At 35.6% G+C, this 21,477-nt stretch overlaps 1 protein-coding gene across 1 annotated transcript in view; it reads right to left on the bottom strand.

The window, feature by feature from the left end:
* Nucleotides 1-2,147: 2,147 nt before the first annotated feature.
* Nucleotides 2,148-21,477, bottom strand: part of LOC150100970 (putative ATP-dependent RNA helicase DDX10) — a 293,342-nt gene continuing 274,012 nt past the window's right edge. The window contains exons 18-19 of the mRNA XM_090401236.1: nucleotides 12,146-12,315; nucleotides 2,148-2,611 (exon numbers count right to left, since the gene is read on the bottom strand). Coding sequence (XP_090257362.1) covers nucleotides 2,491-2,611; nucleotides 12,146-12,315 — 291 coding nt within the window. The 3' untranslated portion in view covers nucleotides 2,148-2,490. The remainder of the gene's footprint in view (nucleotides 2,612-12,145; nucleotides 12,316-21,477) is intronic.

Here is a 21,477-nt window from a genome sequence, read left to right as displayed (position 1 = left end):
TTTGTAGGTTGCAGAAATTAGCAAATAGGAGAAAGAGGGATGATGTGACTGAGACTTAAAAGCTGAAAAGGTTCAGAATTTCAATAGGTGGATTTTTCATTTTATGGAGGGTGGGGAAAGGATGTGAGGGCATCCATGGAAGTTGAGAATGAATGCTGTCAAGAAGAGGGGGTTAGAACTAGATTTTTCTCTCATAGAGTAGTGTGTGATTGGAATGGATTGCCTTTGAATAACGTGTGTGCAAGTTGCATGAATGAATTCAAGAATAGGTATGATAGTCGGTGCAAATAGTATGGTCTCCCTTGATTAGCTCCTGACTCCCTGGAGGTATCTCTTAATAACTCTGGTTGTTTTGGCTGATTTCTCTCTTGTTCTATATCTTGACTCATCACCACATCAACCTCACTTAATATTTATTTCTATTTCCCATCCACTAAAATTAGTGCCTTAACAGTTTTAAAAAAACGGTGTCTGCTGTTCAGAGTTTCACTACTGAGAATGCAGCTAGCTTTCTGTTTTTTTTTTTTTTTTTAAATACTTATTTTCATATTTGTATTTCTTTGTGCCAATTTTCAATGCCAAATTTGTTATTATAGCTATTTTATTTCACTAAAGACATGAATCTGATTTATTTCAGAGGACTACATCATAGAGAGTGAAGTAAAACTAAAAGTGGAAAAGGCCTGAGTTAAATTCTCGTCACAATGAGAGGGATCTTTATATGTTTTTTTTTCTTCTTCCAGTTGAAGGCAAGGGTTTAGACAAAACAGCAAACTGCCACTACCATCACCATCTACTGCCCACCACCACTTAGAGTGGTGGTGGGCAGTAGATGATGATGGTAGTGGCAGTTTGCTGTAGTTGGTAGAATATGTGGTGCCCTCCCTCTATGAGTCTTTGGACTCCTTTGATGTGTTATGTAATAATAATAATGGGCCCACAGATTAAAAATAACAATGTGAAATAATGTATAGCTTGGTTAACATTAAACCATCTTCCTATTTATTTTTCAATTCTAACTGTTGATTTACAGTTCATGTAAAACTTTTTTTTTGGTCTGTGCAAGGTTATCCATAAAGTTTTTGCATTTTTGAATAGTTTCTCTTTTAGTACCTTATTATGACTTTTTTGAGACTTCCTGCTATGCACCTTTTATGTTTTTGTGATTTCCAGATTCCTACCGACAACTTTCTCAGGTTTCCAATATTGATAATTCCCATTTTGATCTAAGGCACAACCAACTGCATCAATTTTTTTTAACATCTTAAGTAAATGCTAGAATTAATATAATGTTCTTTTCTAATATCTTAATTTTTAATATAGGTTTTCTGTCATTTAATGTGTTCAATTCTCAATTTTCCTTAGAACTATGAAATCAGTGATGCCTAGTCATCAATTAACTTGTTTTATTTCCAACCCGACTTTCAGATCCATAAGTTAAAATTTGTTTGAATGTTGCTTTGAATGAACTCTACAAATCCCCATTTCTATCTAATGAAATCAGCTTGCAAATTGAGATGGCTGACATGGAAAGTATGGGAGAGGAGAGAATGGCTAAACAAGTATTCAAGATGAGGCCTGATGGAATGCAATCTTTGAGGAAGACTGCAGCAATGCTGGGTGGATAACATCCAAAAGACTTAGATGAAAAGGGAATCCTGGAGTGGACTAAAAAATTTCAAGACAGGAAAGAATGGAAGTTGGTAGCTGCAGCAAAGAACCTTAGAGGTTCATCATGCTAAGAAAGAATATAATTTTCTCTCTATCTCGACTCTTAACATCTTGAATTAACAGTTTTTAATCCCCCCCAGCTGATCATGCCATTGTTTTCTTCAGTTTTGTTATTGAGGCTTTGATTTATAAAAGATGTGCACCACGGGAATTTGAGGATTGGATGTTGGATTCAAAGTCTCAATGGTTCTGAACATTAGTGCTTCCAGGTATCTAGATTTAATTCTTAAGCAAGCAATTGAAAATTTTAATATTAATTTTTTTTTTTTACTATTTTTAATTCTGTTATAGATAATTTCCTTGGATCTTGGATCAAGTTATCAAGTTTTTGAAAAAAAACTTGATAACTTGATAACAGTGTTTTAACCACAGTTACCAACTGAATTCTCAGAATGTAATAATAATGGGAATCACCCTAAACATTCACAAATTTATTACTCTCTATTTCATCAAAATAGAGTAACAAAGTATAAGTGGTTCAGACTAATTCCTGTTATTTTCATAGTTTTGAATGGTTGTCATGTTATGGCAACTTTCTTCAAAGGAATCCATATCATGCAATTGCAAATATATTATATATATATATAAATTGATATTACATATCAAACATTTTTTTCTTCTTAACAAACATCATACTGACTGTATAGTTATAACAGGTTATTTGAAGAGTATTTTAATATCTCTTATAATTTATGTCATGTCATAGTAGAAAGTGTACACAATAAAATAATTTATTTTTACATATTTTTTAACCCAATCTTATCTCTGTGATAAGAGATGAAGTGCCAAGGCTTCATCATCAACTAGAGATAAGCTGGTGTATTCTGCACTACCACCATCATCACAAATTGTCTCTGTATTACTCAGTCTTTTCTTCTTCCTGAAAATGAAATTTAGAATGCAATTAGAAAGTAGAAATGAGTAGAAATTTTGTTAACAAAATTAGAGAAGTCCTGAAAAATGAAATGTATAAAAGACGTGCGATAAGTCTGTGCAAAGCCTAAGAGATGGCGCCACCAGTACGTATCTCATTTATTTTTAGTTGCTGGCAACTGCTGGAGGATCACACACAGTTTCAGTCAGATAGATCTATTACTCTGTGTTTGGCATTCATTTGAATGGATAAGTATACTGTGATTTGTGAAAAATGGATGAGAAAGAATTTCATGTTTAAATCACTACACTACTTTTTGAAAGAGAAAATGGCTCAGGAAACCAAAGCTAAGCTTGATAAATACTATGGTGAGTCTGTATCTTCGATTAGAACTGTTTATAAGTGGTTTAGTAACTTTCGAAGTGGTCATTATGACACTTCGAAAGTTCACTTGTGCACTGAACGTTCTGGACGTTCAGTGCACAAGTGACACTGAACGTTCTGGACGCCCTGTTGAGGTCACTACTCCAGAAATTATTGAAAAAATCCATGATATGGTGATGGATGATAGAAGAGTGAAGATGCAAGAAATTGCTAAGGCTGTGGGCATCTCAAAGACTGTGTACATAATATTTTACATGAACATTTACATATGAGAAACTCTTTTTCTCATATGTTTCTCATGGTGAAAAAGAATCTTTTTCACTATGACAACACATTCGCCCACTCTTCTGCAATTGTGACTGCAAAATTGTTCGATTTATGCTACGAAGTCCTTTGCATCCTCCTTACTCTCCAGATTTGGCTCCCTCGGACTACTATCTGTTTCCATACATGAAAAAAGAAAAAGAAGATCGCCGCCCGGTGAGAACTCACATCACGCGATATCGTGTGATCGGCAATGAACGTGTGAAAAATAAATAAATAAAATAAAAAAACTGGAAGTTTGTTAAAAGGAACTTTAAAGTTCATAAGTGTAAATATAATCTCATCAGTGTCATCTCTTCCTACAGAAAATAATAAAGATTCAAGTGATGTGATAAATGAATTATAATTCAGAAATAAGTGAAGCAATCAACTGTAAAGTAATGCAAGAAAGTCGAGACAAATTTTCCTCATGCATTCAATTTGTAAGATCCAATATTCATGCTCAGTGAGAAAGAAGAAACTGCATAGTATTCTAGAAGTTGGGAAAAAAAAAAAAAAAATTGAAAAAAGTCTTATAAAGAACTGTCTCAAGAACAATTATTAACTCGACGAATTGGAATGTAAGCCATGATAACTAATTATACATAATACGTATTTTCTTGCATAATTTTATTAGCAGAATTTTTGCCTCCAGTATCAGCAGCTTAATAAAATTATATTTATCTTTGCAGTACTGTGAGTCAATACTACTATTGAAAATTTAACGTGAAAGATCCTAAAAAATATTTATGCCTGTATATACATGCTATCTGACCTGAGCTGATTGGTCACATGCTTATTTTATATATATATTTGATGCAATGGAACTTGGCTGCATGACATAATTTGAAGAAATAATTACTAAAAGCCAATGGATAATAAAATAGAAAAAATTTTATTATTTGAACACACAACTAGTTTTCTTCTTAGAAGACTTCAAGTGCATAATATGAAACAAGAAATACAAAAATATACATTAAAAGAGAACAACAGCTAACATATAAATTATATTCATTAATAAGAATTGATGTTTTGTCCCTCCTTTGGCTGTAATAATTATTACATCAACGAAGGCTTCTGTGTTCCAATTCCATGCTATAGGTTCATCCCACAGAAGTTCTATTGGGTTCAAGTTAGAATGACTGTGCTAGTCACTGCAATGTTATTATTTCCAAACCATGTGTTTATAGTCACTATACTGTGACATGGAGGGCTAACATGGTGAACGTATATGCCAATTACCATAAAAATTACAATAATGAAAGATACATTTGTCTAATACATCAATGCAGAACCTAATAGTACTGATTCCAATATACTCTAACCAGTGGACCTAATCCATATCACAAAAACCAATTCAAATCATTAAAATGCCACATCCTTTGCTGGGAAAATGCACATGCTCAGGTATAAGCTGTTCATCAGGTAATCCTTCATACTTATATGCATTTATCAAAAGCTTGCTATTCTCCAACACTAATTTTCAATTGTTCAACAGCCTAGGTTCTGGGTGCCTTGCCCTATGTCAAGTGACTCATTCATTATTAACATACTTGTGAAGAATCATCATGTACAGCTCTCTACATGTTCTGGAGCACTCATGGATTGCTTGTATCTCCAAACATTACCCTTTAAGATAAAGTAGCCTTCTCAAAAGGATAATGGTTCCTATCAGTCAATATTTTTGGCCTCAGGTCATGAGCTGAGACAGCCTTGACCTTAGGAATGATTAATTTCTATGCCACAGTACATTGTCTCTAAATACATGATACCTAACTACAACCCCCCCCCACCTGCACAGTGTTAATTCTTTTCATTTTTTGTGAATCTCATTCATGAAATGCTGTAAGTCTATCATCCATTTAGTATTCTGGGTGAATTAATGGTTAGATAACCTAGTTTTCCTGTCTTACAGATGAAACAATGTTACTTTTCAAGCAACTTCAGGATTTTAATAAGTAAGGTGGTGGTTTCACATCGGGCAACAAATTTATTTCCCACTTAGTCTTTCACAACATCTGTACTGCAGTAGGATTCAAACTCTCAGCTGTTGGTTAAAAAGCAGAAATGCTATACTGTTAGCCAACCAGGCTGGCACATATTATTATTTGACACCTCCAGGGAGTCCAAAGACTCATCAAGGGAGAGTGTGCCAACAGCATTGAACGATTGTCTCCCTTTCAACTACTAACCATGCTCAAACTTACTTAACTGAGCCATTAGTAGCAGAGGCTCGACTAACCTTTGCCGGCAAAAATTCCTACCCTCCCACAAGACCTACTAACTCACTTTTAATCGGAAGAGCCAGGTAAAGGTTCCTCACGTCACTGAAGGGAATCGAACCCAGGTCTTTCCAACCAAAGGGCTTTGTCTATAACGACTGAGCTACGGAGGCTGATTATTTAGCATACAAGATCACAATGACGTCTGAATAAACCAGTTGCATCCATCTTCCTGCAATTAGAAGAGTGTCCAATAACTTTTGGACAATGTACAAAAGTAAATGGATATATGCCTGTAACTTCTCTCAAATTTTTGACACATTTTCCTGATTACGATATTTTTACATTGCTTTCTTTGCTCAATTTTAAACTTTTCTTGTAAAGAGCACTGAAATTAAACCTTGTTATTATTTGCAATTCTCAACATGGGGCATAAAAATCCACAGCACTATGTTGTTATTTTTATATTCAGTGGAGTGGAACAAAAAAATTTGGAGTTTCACATATTTGATCTACCTTAAATGATTTTTTTTTCTTTTTAATCTGAAGGAAATTCACACATTAATTACAGTTAAGCAAAATCTTATTTTGATGTAGTACTACTACTATTATTTTGTATTTACAAAATAAATGAATTCAATCACCAGATTGAAGTATGTAGCTGAACTACTATAGCTTCAAGAATACCTTGAAAAGATGATAGGTATGGTATCTCAAATGAGTCTGGAATCATTTGAGGCTACTTCTTAAGCAAGGAATCCCTATACTAAACTGTCAGGAATTACTTCTTAAATAAATTTGGATATAATGATAGATGGAGACGTATTAGTGATAATATCACTATCATGTTCCTGAAACCATACTGATAGACTGGAATGATGAAAAAGTGCTATTTTGAAAGCAGCTATAACTTTCAGGGTAAAACTGTACAATGTACATTATCTGTAATATTGTTTGACACTTTGTGAGTCCTATCGATGTAAATATACATCGATAGGACTCATAGTGTTAAATACAAGATGTAATTCTGCTTCCTTTAAGAGACATCAGTAAGAGATATCTGTGAAAGGAAAGTGGCTAATCCAGTCATGGATAGGCTAATCACCTGGTGTTTTCCTCATAATCTCGCCTAACTTTTTGTGTAAAAGAATACATTTAGTAACCACTGTAACTTTTCAGTTTTTCAGCAGAAAAATAACATTATTGCTGATGCTAAGATATTATGGTCACCAGATTTACACAAAAGGCAGAGCTAGATTATGAGGAACCCATAAAAAGTTATTAGCCCATCCATAGATTGGATTTCTAATTTCCTTTCAGAGATATATTACTCATATTACTGGAAGGAAGACAAAATTCTTTGAAAAGAACAAAGTAGAGAATCTATATTTTGCATTTCCCTATGTGGTTTGGAATGATATGGATTAATCAGAAAGTATGGTTATCTCCTCTCCCATGTTTCTGCCACAATTATTTCTAATTATGAATGAAGCGAATGTCAATTGAATTACTGCTGTGATAAATTTGATATGAAAATCAACAAGATTAGGCATAAATGTTGACGACATTAACTGCATTCTGCATAGAGAACCTATGGAACAAGTAAAACATTTCAGCTATTCAGACATAATTTTTAGTGACGATGGAAAATTAAATATGGAAATAGAAAGAAGACTTAGCAAAGCTGGTATGGTAGGAAGTCAACTGAACAAATATCATCAATAGCAGTATCATATTAAAAATGAGGATACAGTATTAGGAAAGAACCTTGACATTGTCAGCAGAGCTAATCTCAGGTGGTATGATAACTTAAACAGAATGGGAGAGGAAAGGTTAACAAAACAAGTGTTCTTTGCCAGAATGGTAAGAAAAAAGACCCAGAGGAAGACCAATATCCAGGTGGATAGATACAGTAAAAAGTACTTTAGAAGAGAAATATAATATCTGATAAAATTGGAGTTTTAGTCGATAACAGATTAATTTGGAGTGAAAATGCTGACAGGAAGTTAGTAATGATGTAACTTTTTCATGTAGTACTATCATAATATCCTGTACACCTCCTGAGGGTACATGTCAGGAATTTGATGATGTGAATATCTTCTTGTCTTGTAACTTTTTGTAAACTTTTGCACTAGTAATAATGGAACAATTTCTATTACACTAGATATGACTATCTCTTAAAGTTAAAGGGTGTTAAACTGCTATATTATATCATCATAGTTTACTCAAGTATGAATAGGGAAATATATACAGAAATATACATATAACAATTGGAGATGAAATCAATTAAAGTTGATTGAAATGAGCAAAGTTGCTCAGTTATGTGCCAAATGAGATATGTCAGATGTTCTTGAGTCTCTTCTTCAAAATGAATTTTACTTATGTATTGTCTCAACTGTTTTCTTGGCCTCCCCACACAGCTGACTTTTCTGAAGTTTCTATTAGAGACATCTTTGCTTGTATTCTTTAAAAATGAGTAATCTTGCCATGCATATCCTAATATTGATCAACTGATCCACATTTCCCAAAGCTACTGATGACATTAACTATGAACTGAGTAGTGATTTTCATGTCTTGGAACCATATGCAAATATGATCTGATGGGCAATTTTGAACAAATGAATTTTGGTATTTCTGGTGATGAGTTTAGATTTCCAGATAGTAGTTAGGCTTTTATGGAATTGAAGAACTTTGTGCTTTTTTTTCCCTCCACTTTGTCAATTAGGGTGTTGAGAAGCTGGGTACTGAAAATCTTTTACTTCATCAACAGTGTGGTCATTTAGCTTAAGATTCTTTCTATTCTATTTTTTATGACTTTAGTTTTCCAGCTGTTGACTGCTAACCCGATGAATGCTGCATATTTCACAAATAATCTAGGTGTTTCTGGGCAGTCAGAATGTTAGAGTTGGTTAGCACATCTCTGCTAATTCAACAGACCATCATCTTTGCAGATGATGGGCTGTCAAATCTTCAAGAGTAATAATAAAAAGATATGGTACTAAACAGTTGTACCTGAAGAACTCCAATGCAAAAGGAAAGTTCTCAGTCATCTCTCCATTAACCATTACTCTTGCATTGTAAGTCTGATACAGCTCTATTATTGCTTTATTTTCAAGGGCATGCCATAATAACTGAGAATTTTGATCATCCTTTATCTACTCATTGAATAAAAGGCTTTTGGAAAAATGTATGAAATTTAAGATTAAAGGAAGGTGTCATCTCTTGCTTCTTCTAGCAGCCTTCTAAGTGTGCTTTTGTTTTTCAAGAAACCTGCTTGATTTATCCAGAGAAGAGGTGTTACACATGGTTCAAATTGGTTTAGAAGTATTCTATTATAAATTTTTAGTGTGGCAAGAAATAGTGTGATTCTTCTGGAATTTTTCCAGGTTGTTTTGATTGCATTTTTTATATAGTGGCTTTTTGGGGATACAGGCCTCTCCATTATGATGGAATGTTGGCTGTAGCTACAGCGATATTGCAGATATTTAGTAGTTCTTCCAGAAGTCACTTTTTTCTTCATATGTTTTCATGTAACAGCCTCTGCCATTATGCTATCTATTCCATGTGTTTCTCATTATTTTGGGTTTGTTTTTAGTGCAGATTCAAATTCTTGCATGGTATAATTGTGACACAGACAATGGAAAGTTCATTTTGAATTATTCAACAGTTTTTTTAAGTATTTCTTCCACACCAAGAGTTCATTTTTGTCTTCAAGCATCTATCTTTTTAACTCTGATTCTTAGTCTTTTGAGTTTCCTTTCTTTCATGCATAAGAAATTAGCTACCAGGTACATTTCTCTGGTTTTATACATGTTCTGATATAGTACTATTTTCTGACATATACAGTGCTTGAAAAGAAGTCAACAGACATCATAGTGTGAGGAATAAACAGCCATGGCACTCACCTAAATAAGATGGAGGACCTCCTTTTGCTCAATGACTGCAGCAATCCTACAGGGCATACTTTCCATAAGTGTGTGATAGCTATCAATGGAAATTCTGGACCATTCTTCCTGTAGGCATGTAATGAGGCCCTGGACTGTTGTGGGGCAGATGTCCCTTGACCTCACCCGACAATCCAGTTCATCCTGCAGATGTTCAATAGGGTCGAGATCAGGGTTCTGTGGAGGCCAGCTGAATATAGTGACATTCATTTCCAAAAATCACAGTTATAGCAGTCCTATGACACATGTGTTGTCTTGCTGAAAGAGACAATGGTCAGTTCCATAGAAACACCACAAAGTAGGAAGCATCGAATTGTCCAGAATGTTCAGATACTTCTTGGAGTTCAACGTTCATGGCATCACAAACAGATCCATAGCATCACACTGCCACCTCCAGATTTCATAGTTGAGGTTACGTATTCTAGTAAGAGACATTCACTGGGCATCCGCCAGACCCATGCTCGTCCATTGCTCAGTGCATAGCATGATTTGTTACTCCATAATATAGATTTCCAAGCTTCCAAATCCCACTGTATACACTCTTTGCACCACCACCAAAGACAACATTGCATGCTGGTTCGGATAATATGGGGATTGCATATTGCAGCCCTACCAAGGAAACCCATGTTGTGAGCCTTCTTTCTGATTGTTTTTGTGCAGATTCATGTTTCAGTCAATGCCTGATATTCTGCATTCAATGTGTCAGTCAACGAATAGCGATTTTTACATATTATCCTTCAATAGCACCTTAAGGTCATATTTGGTGAGTGTGTGTGTGTGGTGGGTCGTTCAATGCAGGTAGTGCTTGCAGTTGACTCTGCACTTCCATCTCGGTATGGTATCATTGACTGTTGACTTGGGATAGCCCAATTTATCAACAATTTTTCAAACAGATAAGCCTGCAACATGGCATCCTATCTCAATGCCTTTTTCAAACTGTCAGTTCCTTCTGGCAGCCATTTCACTTGGACAAAGTGGCATCGAATTGGAGCATCATATTCCTCCAATTTATACTGGCTACAAATATGTGACTCGTTACATGGCACAATGCACCTTGCCCATGAGAGTGTCCATTAACTTCTTTCCAAGCAATGTAGTCTGGATCTGGTTTTTCTTGTCATTTTGAAAGGTCACACATATACTTGATAATTTAGTTCATTTAACTGACTACATAGAGATACTACATAGAAGGCCTGGTAACCAAAGTTATACTGTTACTTCTAAGAAGGATTGTGCAATATAAATGAAGATCTAAGGGGGTTCTTCAGGCACTAGGCCTTCTGTTAGTTTTTTTTATTTTTATTTGTAATGCCTCTTTTATACTGGATTTGTATGGAAGAAAGAGTCGCATCATTTCAATGATGTTTATTTGATATTCTGATTTTAGGTTTAAAAGTTCTGAGACAAAGTTTAATAAATGCACTTACTGTTCTATGGTAAGAGCTTAGTTCTCCTGTTGTAAGCTTTACAATTCTGTTCATTCTAGTTTTCATTGATTCAAATATTATCTATTTGTGATCTAATCGCATTTGGATGTTTCCAGGTTTGTGCATAAAAATTTGCTCTGTAAATTGACAAGATTATGAGTGTTGCATAAGTTAACTGTTCATTTGTAGCAGTGTGGTATATGAAAGTTTTGTTTTTTCTCTCTTTTGTAATTCCTGAAACATCTGATCTTATTTGTGTATTAAAATCTCCATCTGTAATAGGGATACTGTGTTGGGACAGTACAAAGGCAGCATCTGTGTGTTAAGGCCTAAGTGCTGGAAGGGCATCATGTTGTTGGAGGTTTAATAAAGTATGAACAGCACTGGTCAAGGATTTAAAAAAAAAAAAAAACTATTTTAATTCTTCCAGTATTTCATTCAGTCACAGAAACATCTTCAGGGACTACAAACTAACACTTGTAAAATACACAAACACAATGCCAACATTTTTTTTAGTATACTGTTGCCTTAAGGTGTGTGTTATAAGTGTTACTTTGTACTCTGTGAAGATGTCTCTGTGACTGAGATGATATACTGGAAGGATTAAAATAGTTTTTAATCCTTTCCCAGTGCTGCTCATACTCCATTAAACCTCCAAGCTGACGATCGAGGCAGTCTGGAGTTTTCATCTGAAGTCTCAATGGGTGTGTCGATCATATATACTGAACTAAAATTATTGGACACAATTTAGAAAGTTTCCAGGTCAGGGAACAATCCCTAATTTTGTAGCTAAGCAGTCTATAAAAATGCAGTTTAATGGATTAAAAAATATTATTTTAATTCATAAAAACATTTCTGAGAATACTCACATTTTAAGGAAGTTAGAGATACAGATAAGATGAGAAATACTATGCTTCATTATGTCTGTTTAGCTTATTAAATTAAGTAAGATAGACATGCTATTACTAACATTTTATAATGTGCTTCCGTGAAGTGCATAAAGAGTGATGTTTATTAATGGCCAGGAATTAAGGATGAACTGGGTAAAGGACTGAGAAAGAGGATGCACGTGAATGCTAGAGAACTTAGAATTATTTTAAATGAAAGATTAATAATCTGCTAGCATGAATGGCTACTAGAATATCACTAAAGGTCTTAAGGGCATATATAATTCAATGATTAATGGCTAGACATTCATTATTATAAACTAAATAAATAACCAACATTAAGCTTAAGCCACCAGAGCCATAATTTACTAACCTGGGACACACTTCATTTTCTTCATTGTCATTTCTTTCTGAGTCTCTGGATCGTTTACCACCATAAGTATCATCAGGATCGGGCAGTTCATCAATGAGAGCAGCAAGTGTCTCATTTTCACTATCTGAATTTTCATCACTTCTTTCTGTACCGTTCTCTCTTCTTTTTGTCTAAGGAAAGAGAAGAAATCGTATGTGATATTTTCATAAGAATGATTTCTGCTGAAAAGGTGACCTACTCCACTTCTGGCCTGAATAAAATGGCATATGGTGTCAAACCTATTTCTGTATCACTGGACATTTACTATTTCTTTAAATGGTCATCCTGTCTAACAAGCAAGAGTTTTGCATGATATGACACTGACCTTGATATGATTACTTACATACTGATTATCACTCATCTTTTTGGATAACAATTAATTTTAATTCAGTGCTTTATTTTGTTCACCAAGATTAAGCATGAGAGATAATCAGCATCTAAGTATCCATACCAATTTAAGGATGATTGGATATGACATTTCATATACTCTAGGAGTTTATTCCATCACCTCCCTCAAATTGGTATAATTTTTAAATTATTTGACCTTCTGACCATATCTACTGAATTATTCAAGTATAGCAATGAAAAACTTTTTATATGCCCACATTTGAGGATTCCTGGTGTCAAATATCATCTACTCCAGCGTCCTTTCCACATTTCAGATTCATTATAGTTTTTTTTTACCACAAGTATTAATGATAAGTATTCCTATATGTACTATTGTACCACATTTAATTATTTCATTTAACAATCATTCAAAGTAATTACTCCAGATATCTAGAATATCCTATCTTCACTTTTTTTAAAAAAATCAGTTTTATTTCACCTTTATCATCTTTGATTACTTTTATAGTACTCTTTCCTCCATTTCTAAGCTTTTTCAACTTCCTGATATTTATTTTCTATATACTTATAAAAGTCCTCCCATGAGTTTTATTTAGCTACTTTTATACATAGTTTAGCTATACATTTTTCTCTATATTCGTTTAGGACATCTGCCAACTTATTTGCTAGGTGTTTTCAGTACACTAACCCCCCCCCCCCCCCGATTTACGTAAGTAATGCATTCCGTAAACCTTTACGTAACTTGAATTTTATGCAAGCCAAATTTGTAAATTGCTTAAGTGTAACTTCGTAAGAAACTGCAATATTTATTATTATTATATGTATGTATATATACAGATATGTACAGTATATTATTTACACAGTATTATTTTATAAATGAAACATCCTGAAGCAGTATTTACTCGGATATAAACTATAAAAGTATGAAAAATATATAAAAAGAATATAAAAACAAACTGAAATAACACTTTTCAAATAAAAAAATGTCTTGTGACAACTAATTTAGCTCTGTAGTGGGAGAGTCGGCGTTGCTGGTGGATGGTTGTGAAGAGAAATGCTGTTCTCTGGCAACTTCTATCCCTCTCTATGTTGAAGGCTGAGCATAGTCGGGGTCGTCTGAGTTGTCATCTTGACGTTGTTGTGAGCGGCATCTCACAAACATGTCTAGAGTAGATTGTGTGGTCACACACTTTTTGTCATCGTAGATGGCCTTGTAGCTAGACATATCGGAATGGATACGGCAGCTAACATTCTCAAACTGCTCAGTGTTCGGATCCATCGATTCTAATTTTGCTAGCGCCATGTCTATCAGGTTAAAAGCCTCGGCTAGTCCCTTTGTTGTAAATTTCTTAAAGTCTGGAGTTGGCGCTTCAATCGGCATAGTATTTTCTTCGGAATGCCTCCAACTGAATAAGGTCATCATTAGTAAGCTCTTCATCATGACTCAAAAGAAGCTTGTCAACGTTACCCACTTCCAGCTCTAATTGCTCTGCCAGTTGCACACACGTCTCCATCGCTAGCTGTAATTTTTGTGTTAACTCAAGAACCGTATCAGTCATTGTCTGCTCGCCTTCCTTTAAACGATTTTGCACCATTTCTGGGCAGAGTTTCTTCCACACAGCGTTCATTGTTGTCTGCTTGACTTCATCCCATGCCACCCCGATGTTTTTGATAGCGTCAAGGATATTATAATTCTTCCAGAAATCACGTAGAGTAATGCCCTCACCACTATCAATGGCCTTGATTGCTTGGGAAAATATACGGTGCAGATAGTAGGCTTTGAAAGTCGCAATAGTGACTTGATTCATAGGTTGCAACAGTGCGGTGGTTCTAGGAAGCAGGTAAACAACTTTTACGTCAGAATAAAAGTCATCCAACTCTTCCGGGTGGCTGGGGGCATTGTCCAGGAGGAGAAGCACTTTAAATGGGATTCCTTTCTTGGCACAATCTTCCTTCACCTGGGGAATGAAGTGGTTATTGAACCAGTCTGAGAACAGCACACATATAACCCAAGCCTTGGTATTGGATTTCCAGATTATGGGCAGCCTACTTGGGTCAATGTTCTTAAAGGCCTGCAGTCTCTGGGAATAGTACACTGTAAGCGGTTTAAGTTTCAAGTCCTCTGAAGTGTTGCAATCATAACAGTGATCCGATCTTTTGCGACCTTGAATCCAGGCATAGATTTTTCCTCTTTTGCAATAAATGTTCGTGTTGGCATCCTCTTCCAAAACAGAGCCGTTTCGTCAACATTAAATATTTGCTGAGACAAATATTCCTCCTCCTCCTCAATTATTTCTGCCAGAAGTTTGGGAAATTTACTTGCCGCATCTGTATCTGCACTTGCTGCCTCACCCGTCACTTTGATGCTGTGTAGATTTGTATGCTTCTTGAATCGTTCGAACCATCCAGCACTAGCTTTAAATGCACTCTCTGTGTCCGTGATGCCAGCCTTCCCTTGTAAATCTTTATGTAAAGCCCTAGTCTTCTGGATAATCAGAAAACTCAACAGTATCTGCTTCTGTGTCAGATCCTCGATCCAGTGAGACAACAATTTCTCCATCTCTAAAATCGGGCCCAGCCTCTTCTTGGTAATGATTGTGCCCTTCAACGTTACCGCACCTTTCATGCTTTCAACAATGCGAACTTTATCCTTCACTATCGTATTCACTGTCGAAATAGGTCGATTTATATCCCGAGCTATTGTTGATATAATTTTCCCGTCTTCATACATATGAATTACTTACAACTTTTCTTCTCAAGTAATTGCAGACCTTTGTTTTTTAGATTTATTACCAGCGCATTCAATTTTGCATTTTGAATCCACCATCTTAAGGGTAAATAAACAACGAACACTAACGGTGATAAACAAGTGACTAAACTAACCATGCGAGGCATGGACTACTTAACGGGTTGAGGAAAGGAGGAATTGGTTATGGTGTCCTTATTTCTAATTGGTAGGTTTCAGTCTGAATGTTATGGCTTTTGTGCACTTGCCCTCTGCTGCCCTCTGTTTACCGGTAACCTGTCACTGCCTGTTACTATTTGTTACATTTGCTGTGAATGCCGAGTCTAGTTAACATTATGTCGTTGCATACTGCAATGGATGTCAAAGACGCAAAAGCCACAAACATGTTCATACACGCTAGTAGTTGTAATTTTCGAGATTTATTACATAACTGCGAATTTACGTAAGTCAGGGAGTTACTGTATATGGTTTCTTCTTTTTCAGGGCTGCTTCTTCAACTTCTTCTGTCCATCATAGTGTTCTTATTTTTCTATCCTTTTAAACAACATCACCAGATATCTCCCTAGCTGAATCACTTAATGTTTTGTTTAGAGTTCGCCATTCAGACTCCAAGGTATAGTTGAGTCTACTGTTAACTTGTAAAAGCTGCTTAACTTTATTTCTTTTTAAAACTTTTTTACATATTGTTCTTTTCAGTGGCGCACTCAGGATTTAATCTTTCAGGGAGAGGGGGAGTTGAGTAGATGATTTGAGAATATACACACTACATACTGCATACAACCTATGACTGAGCATCTTCAGTGATCACCAATACATGATACCCATGATCTTGTCTGGCCCGGCTCGGGAAAACGAAGTAGCGCTTGGTCCACCCGAGCACTACTTCACCATGTGTTCACAGCGGTCGTGATTCCTGAGAGCTATACCTTTTCCTTTTTTTTTTTTTGGGGGGGGGGCTTGGTCTCACCGTGGTGCGCCACTGGTTCTTTTCAATGTGATATTAATTTTTATCCAACGTAAACTCTAAGTGATGATCACTTCCAATTTCTCTCTATTGTATACTCTTATATTCTGAACCAGCCTGAAGATATCAATAATAACATAGTCAATGAAGATTTTCTTATTTCTTGAGTCTTCTCTCCACCTGAACTTGTGAACATATTTATGTTGGAACATGGCTAGTCCAAGCAGAAATCCAGCAAGTACATTCCATTATTATTATCCTTGCCTTTTCTCCAAATTTTCCCATCTATATGCCTTATGGGATTCACTTCCTACTCTGCTGTTCAGATCACCAATAAGGATCAATTTTTCCATTTTCTTTATGTCAACTGCCAGCTCTAATGACTTGAAATTTTTCTCTACTTTTTCCTTAAGAGAATCTTCTGTGGAGACCTCATTTGTGGCACAAAAGGTTTCATTGTCTAGTCCACCATTCTGAAGTTTGCCCACATCACTCCTTGAAATTGTCTTCTAATCAAGAAGTTTAGCTTCATGTCTGGTGTTGAATGTTATTGCTACTCCTTCCTTTTCTAGATCATTATTGTCCAAATATAATATCCTCAGTTTATTAGTGTATTTCACCCTTGTGAAGGCAATATCATGAGAAGATGGAGTTAGAATACAATGGTGGAGGACTGATGGTGAATGACCATAAAGTATATGAGGAATTAAGTAAACTTGATGTTAATAAGGAAACACGCCTTAACAGTATATCACTATGTGTTGAGGGAATGCCCTATGAAATTAATGGTACCATTAACACAAATGTTTAACATGAGTCTTGCAACAGGGTGAGTCCCAAAGGAATGAAAGACAGAAGAAATTGTTCTACTTCGCAAAGGGCGGGGTGTGTGTGTGGGGGGGGAGTAGGTCAATCTGTGTGTGTCGGGTAGTTGTTAAGGACTAGGATTCAGAAGTGGGCTGATAATAGCAGTATGGATTTGTTAAGAGAAGGATGTGCTTTAGCAACCTGCTTACGTATGTATTATAACCATTCAGGATATGATAGTACTAGATGAAAAATTTACATCATTACTAACTTCCTATCTACAATTTTTCTCCAAATCAGTCTGTTACCTGTCAAGACTAACATTATCGAATCTTATATTGCTATCTTCTAGGGCACTTTTTACTATATCAAGTCACCTATATCTTGGTCTTCCTCTGAGTCTTTTTCCTAATCTTTCCTTTCCCATTCTGTTTAAGTGATCATACCACTTAAGATTAGTTCTGCTAACGCATTCTTGGATGCTGACAATGCCAAATTCTTTCCTAATATCCTCATTTTGTATACAATATTGACATTGTAGACTCTCATATCTGCAGTCTCTGGTCTTTGGTCAAGTGTTTTACTTCTGACCCAGCTCTCAGATCCATATGTTAAATTGGTTTGAACATAGGCTAATTTAGTGTTTTCACTAATTTCTTTCTTATTCCATATGTTATGGAATAAGAAAGAGAACGAGGGTGGTCTGAAAAATTATTGGACTAACAATGAAAAAACGAATTTATAATTTCAAAATTATTTTTATTTTTCAACATAATCTCCCTTAAGATTAATACATTTATTCCAGAGATGCTCCAGCACCATTATCCGTCCCTATAGGGGTTTTCAGTAAGATCTACAAAATATCCCTCTACAACTGCAATCACCTCTTGATTTGAAGAAAAATGCTGACCAGTGCGTAAGAGATAGAAGTCAGAGGGAGCCAAATTTGGGAATAGGGTGGATGTTCCAACAATTCATAGTGCAGATCCCTTAATTTGCCCATTGCCAAAACACCTTTGTGGGCAGGTGCACTGTCCTGATGAAAGATGATTTTTTTCTTCTGCAAACCGGGTCTTTTTTCATTGTTTTTTTCGTCTAGCCTGGTTAAAAGATCGGAATAATATTCCCGGTTATTGTTTTACCCATTTTCAAACTAATTAATAAATAAAATGCCTTTAGCATCCCAAAACACCGATGCCATGACCCTTCCTGCAGATGGAACTGACTTTGTCTTCTTTGGCGCTGAACAACCGGCTTCTGTCGACTATACTGCTGTTTGGATTCTGGTGTGTAATGGTGAATCTAAGTCTTATCCATAGCAATAAATCGAACACAAAATCACTTTTATTCTTGTTAAAATGCTCCAAGCACTGTTCAGAGATTTTCATGTGAGTGCATTTTTGATTTGCTATGAGCAAGCGTGGCACCCATCTTGCACAAACCTTTTTCATTTTCAATTCTTCATGCAAAATATACCCTGCACAATCTTTTGAACTGCCTATAGTCTCAGCAATTTCATGCACTTTGACTTGCCGGTCATCCAATACCATATCGTGCACTTGATCAATAATTTCTGGTGTTGTTACACTTTTTGGACGTCCTTCAAGTGGATCATCTTCAAGTTTTGTATGGCCATATTTAAACTCGACAGCCCATTTCTTAATTGTAGAAAATGAAGGAGAAGAGTGCCCATAAACTTTTTATGAACTCGAATGAATTTCTTTTGCCATTAAACCTTCTTTTACAAAGAATTTTATAACTGCACGATACTCAATTTTATCCATTTCAAGGGATACAGACAACACTTTTGCTTCAGACAGCTGTATAAAAAAACTACTTCATAGAATGACTTGCAATTTCACATGGATGCTTATGACAGATATACCGACTTCAAAAAAAAAAAAAAAATCTTGCCGATAGTGTTGCCATCTATGGTCGAGGCCAAGAACTTTTCAGACCACCATGTACAACAAGGTGACAAATTCGCTCAATAAAGGAGATTAGTAACACAGTAATGTACTTGGATTTTTCAAAGGCCTTTGATAAACTTCCACATGACATGTTTGAAACGTTATATGGAAGTTTTAAACAGATGGGATTCAATAACAGACTAGTGAGTTTGATAGCTGACTGGCTGTCAGACAGGTATACTTAACTGGTATAGAGGAGTGGTATCCCAAAAGAGAAAGGTCACCAGTGGAGTGCCACAGGGATCTGTTTTGGGACCATTATTGTTTAACTTGTATGTTAATGACATTGGGGATCAGCTTAACTGAAACATGCAGTTGTTTAATGTTGTAAAGTGCAAGATCTTTAATTCTGATATACAAGGTTGGGATGCAGAGTATACAGGTAATGGACAAATTTTGAAGTAGGTTGAGGAGATGAGAGATCGGTACGTGATGGTGGACAGAGACTTAAAGTTTAGGGGTCACATTACTAAAATTGTAAGAACATCCCAATGGATTATGACAATAATGAGGAGGACACTGACATGCAGAAGCAAAGATGTTCCCTTGTATAAGTCTTTGATCAGGCCACATATGGACTACTATGTGCAGATATGATTGCCTGGTTTTCAGGGGAATGAGGATGTATTGGAGAGGATCTAGAGAAGGTTTGCTAAGTCAGTGTCAGGTCTATGGAATGTCAGATATGAGGAGAGAATGAGGGAATGCAACTTACAGTCTTGTGAATGGAAGAAGAAAAGAGGATATGATAAAGACATAAGTTGCTGAGAGTTGTTACCATATTAATGTGGAGGAGATTTTCATAGAGTAGAGGGAGGCAAGGGTAGAACTACAGGCTATCCCTGGAAGATGTATAATGAGAGTGTAAGCAGACGCTTTGCATAAAGGGTGATTGGTGAGTGGAATGCATTGTCTGAAAGTGTGGTGGGTGCAGAAACTGTGAATGGGTTTAAAGCATGCTTCTATGTTCTTTTTGCATGAGAGAGAGCTCAGACTTCCCATGATGAGTCGTTTGACTCCATGGAGGTCAGATGTTAATAATAATAATACTTATTATTTAGTAGGATGCCACCTGTTTTTGTCTTCTTTGTCTTAGTATTACCATTTATGTCCGCATAGTACTTTTCCAGTTCCTCTGTAAGTTTGATTTCCGTTCCATTAATTCCTTATGTTGATAGTACCTAGCTACAGTTCTTCTGATATTGGATTTGTTCTTCTCTTTCAAGATGTTGGAGTTTGTTCACATAGCTGACATTTTGCTGTTCATCTTGGTTCCCTGACTAAAACAGCATGGAAGCCTTGTTTAACTGGGTGTGAGAAGCAGACAGTTGGCAAGCAATCTTATTCTGTTTTAGAATTATGTGTATTTCTGGTTTAAGCCCATAGGAAATACAGTACAATTTGGTTGATTAAGCCAAATTAACAGCCCATCCTTGTTTGTTCAGTACCCAGGGTGCTTCTATTAATGAGGAGCACCACGTGAAAGTAAGCCTGGACATTAGGTCAGAAGCCAGAGTCTGTTCTCCACGTTTCTTAAAGGTGATAGAAGAGGTCTCTTCCCAGTTATCTGGCTTTGACCCTTAAGTCACTACTCAACTATAACATTACTATTATAAATGAACTTTGTGTATTTTTTATAAAACTCTTTATTTCCTATTATCCACAAGGAGATGTGTTTTGCATTATAGGAGATACTGAGATAGGAGTGTTGGTAGCTTGCTCCACCATTGCAATGAGTTGCCCTGGTGTTGTACCACCTTACCCCAGTCCTGAAGATACTTTCAGGCGCAAACTTTGTTTGCTCACACTCGGATAAAGGATTAAACTAATTTTATTATACTCTAACCAAGTGAAAAATAAACTTTCAACTCCTATTTTTTTTATTATTACTATTATAGCCTCTAGTAGAGTATGGCTTATTCAAGTATAACAAACTTCTGGTATCTATTATATATATGTCCTAAATTAACTTATTAACCTCAGTTTATACTAGTTAACCCTTTGAACAATGGGTTAAAAATATATATCTCATACCTATACAGTGAGCTTTTGGGCTCCTGCAATAGATTTTGTAATGCAATTTAAATGAACTCACAGTTTAAAAAAAATAAATATATAAATAAAACATATGCCATCAACATCATCAAATCAAGAAAAATAGAATTTCTCAAATGTTGTCTTTACCCATTTCTTTATTTTGGATATCACTCTCTATCTCAATGTTTTCATAACAAAATCATTATAATTATTAGCCTCAGCAGCATTGTTTTTTACAAATTCATTGTAAAAAAAAAAAACTTGATTAAAATAACCAGTTTCAGATGACCCTTCATTGATAATGCTGTTGTTTCACAAATATATATATTTCCAGGTCCATTGAGTTCTTATTTTCTTTCTTTTTTTGGTTAGGAAACATAACTTTCTCTTTCACTGTTGGAGAACAGTGAAACACTATCATCTG

Source organism: Typopeltis vanoorti, chromosome 12, assembly GCF_054136105.1.
Source record: "Typopeltis vanoorti isolate ZY-2024b chromosome 12, IOZ_Tvanoo_1.0, whole genome shotgun sequence".
Classification (NCBI taxonomy): domain Eukaryota; kingdom Metazoa; phylum Arthropoda; class Arachnida; order Uropygi; family Thelyphonidae; genus Typopeltis; species Typopeltis vanoorti.
Note: the sequence above shows the minus strand (reverse complement) of the source record. Positions and strands in the feature narration are given on the sequence as shown.